Consider the following 1,177-nt stretch of genomic DNA (forward strand, 5'->3'; position numbering starts at 1 on the left):
AATTACCTAAGATGTATAATCCTTCCGAAAACGTTACATTTGATGAGCGACTGTATCCTTTCTAGGCCGATGTCAATTCACACCTTACATGCAAAAGAAACCGGCAAAGTATGGCAATAATTTTTGGTTACCCTGCTGCTGAAAGTCCTGCTACTCATGGAATATGCAAATATACACTGGCAAGCCGTCAAGTGGAACTCGTGCGAAGTACCAAGGGATGCGAGTGGTTCTCGACATGGCAAAGGGGTAAAAGGTGATAATGTTACATGTGACAACTTTTTTACTTCATATGCACTGGGGGTAGAACTGAAAAAAAAGAATTTGACTTTGGTTGGAACTATAAAAAAAACAAGCCAGAGCTACCCAGGAACTGCTGCAACTACAAGGCAGAAAATTGAACTTTTCAACATTTGCCTTTTCTGAAGATTGCACCATCGTATCATACCTCCCAAAAAAGAACAAGAATGTTATAGTTCCAAGTACTATGCACAATGACAACCAGGTTTGCGACAGAAAGGGAAGCAAGCCTGACATTATTCTACACTATAATAATACTAAAGGTGGTGTAGATAATTTAGACAAAATGACATCAACGTATTCCTGCCAAAGAATATCTGCACGATGGCCATTAGTCATATTTTACAACATCATCGACGTATCGGCATACAACGCCTACGTTCTATGGACAGAGAAACATCCAGCATAAAATTTAGGACGGCTGCATAAGCGTCGATTATTCCTGGAAGAACTTGGCAAGGCTCTAGTGCAACCAGAAATGATGTGGCGCAAAACACTGCCCAGAACAGCAGCAGCAAAATCGGCGGTTGAAAGGATGCGGAAAGATGCAGAGCAGCCATCTACAAGCGGTATCACTGATACGGATACAGGTGGTACAAAAAGAGCCCGATGTCAATTGTGTGTTTAAAGTGACAACAAGACAAGCGTACGTTGTAAAAAATGCCAAAAATACATTTGTAAAGATCATACACAATCATATTGTAACTTATGTGCAGAAGAAATTTAAGTGTGTCAATGTACATCCACCATATACGGGCATATTAAAAAAAATAATCTCTGAGTATTAGAATATTCATCAGAACCTTTTAAAATAAAATTCACGAATACTTAGTCACAGTATGACCGCAAAACAAACTGTGCATCACTTATGGGTCAATTT

At 39.3% G+C, this 1,177-nt stretch overlaps 1 protein-coding gene across 1 annotated transcript; it reads left to right on the top strand.

Moving 5' to 3' along the window:
- The first annotated feature begins 110 nt into the window (after positions 1 to 110).
- Tsp_14209 (putative N-glycosylase/DNA lyase) lies at positions 111 to 925 on the top strand. The gene is made up of 3 exons (XM_003366111.1): positions 111 to 253; positions 579 to 676; positions 714 to 925. Exons 1-3 carry the CDS (start codon positions 111 to 113, stop codon positions 923 to 925), a joined length of 453 nt encoding a protein of 150 aa, XP_003366159.1.
- Positions 926 to 1,177: the final 252 nt, after the last annotated feature.

The sequence above is a fragment of the Trichinella spiralis genome, assembly GCF_000181795.1.
Source record: "Trichinella spiralis strain ISS 195 chromosome Unknown Scfld6535, whole genome shotgun sequence".
In the NCBI taxonomy this organism is placed as follows: domain Eukaryota; kingdom Metazoa; phylum Nematoda; class Enoplea; order Trichinellida; family Trichinellidae; genus Trichinella; species Trichinella spiralis.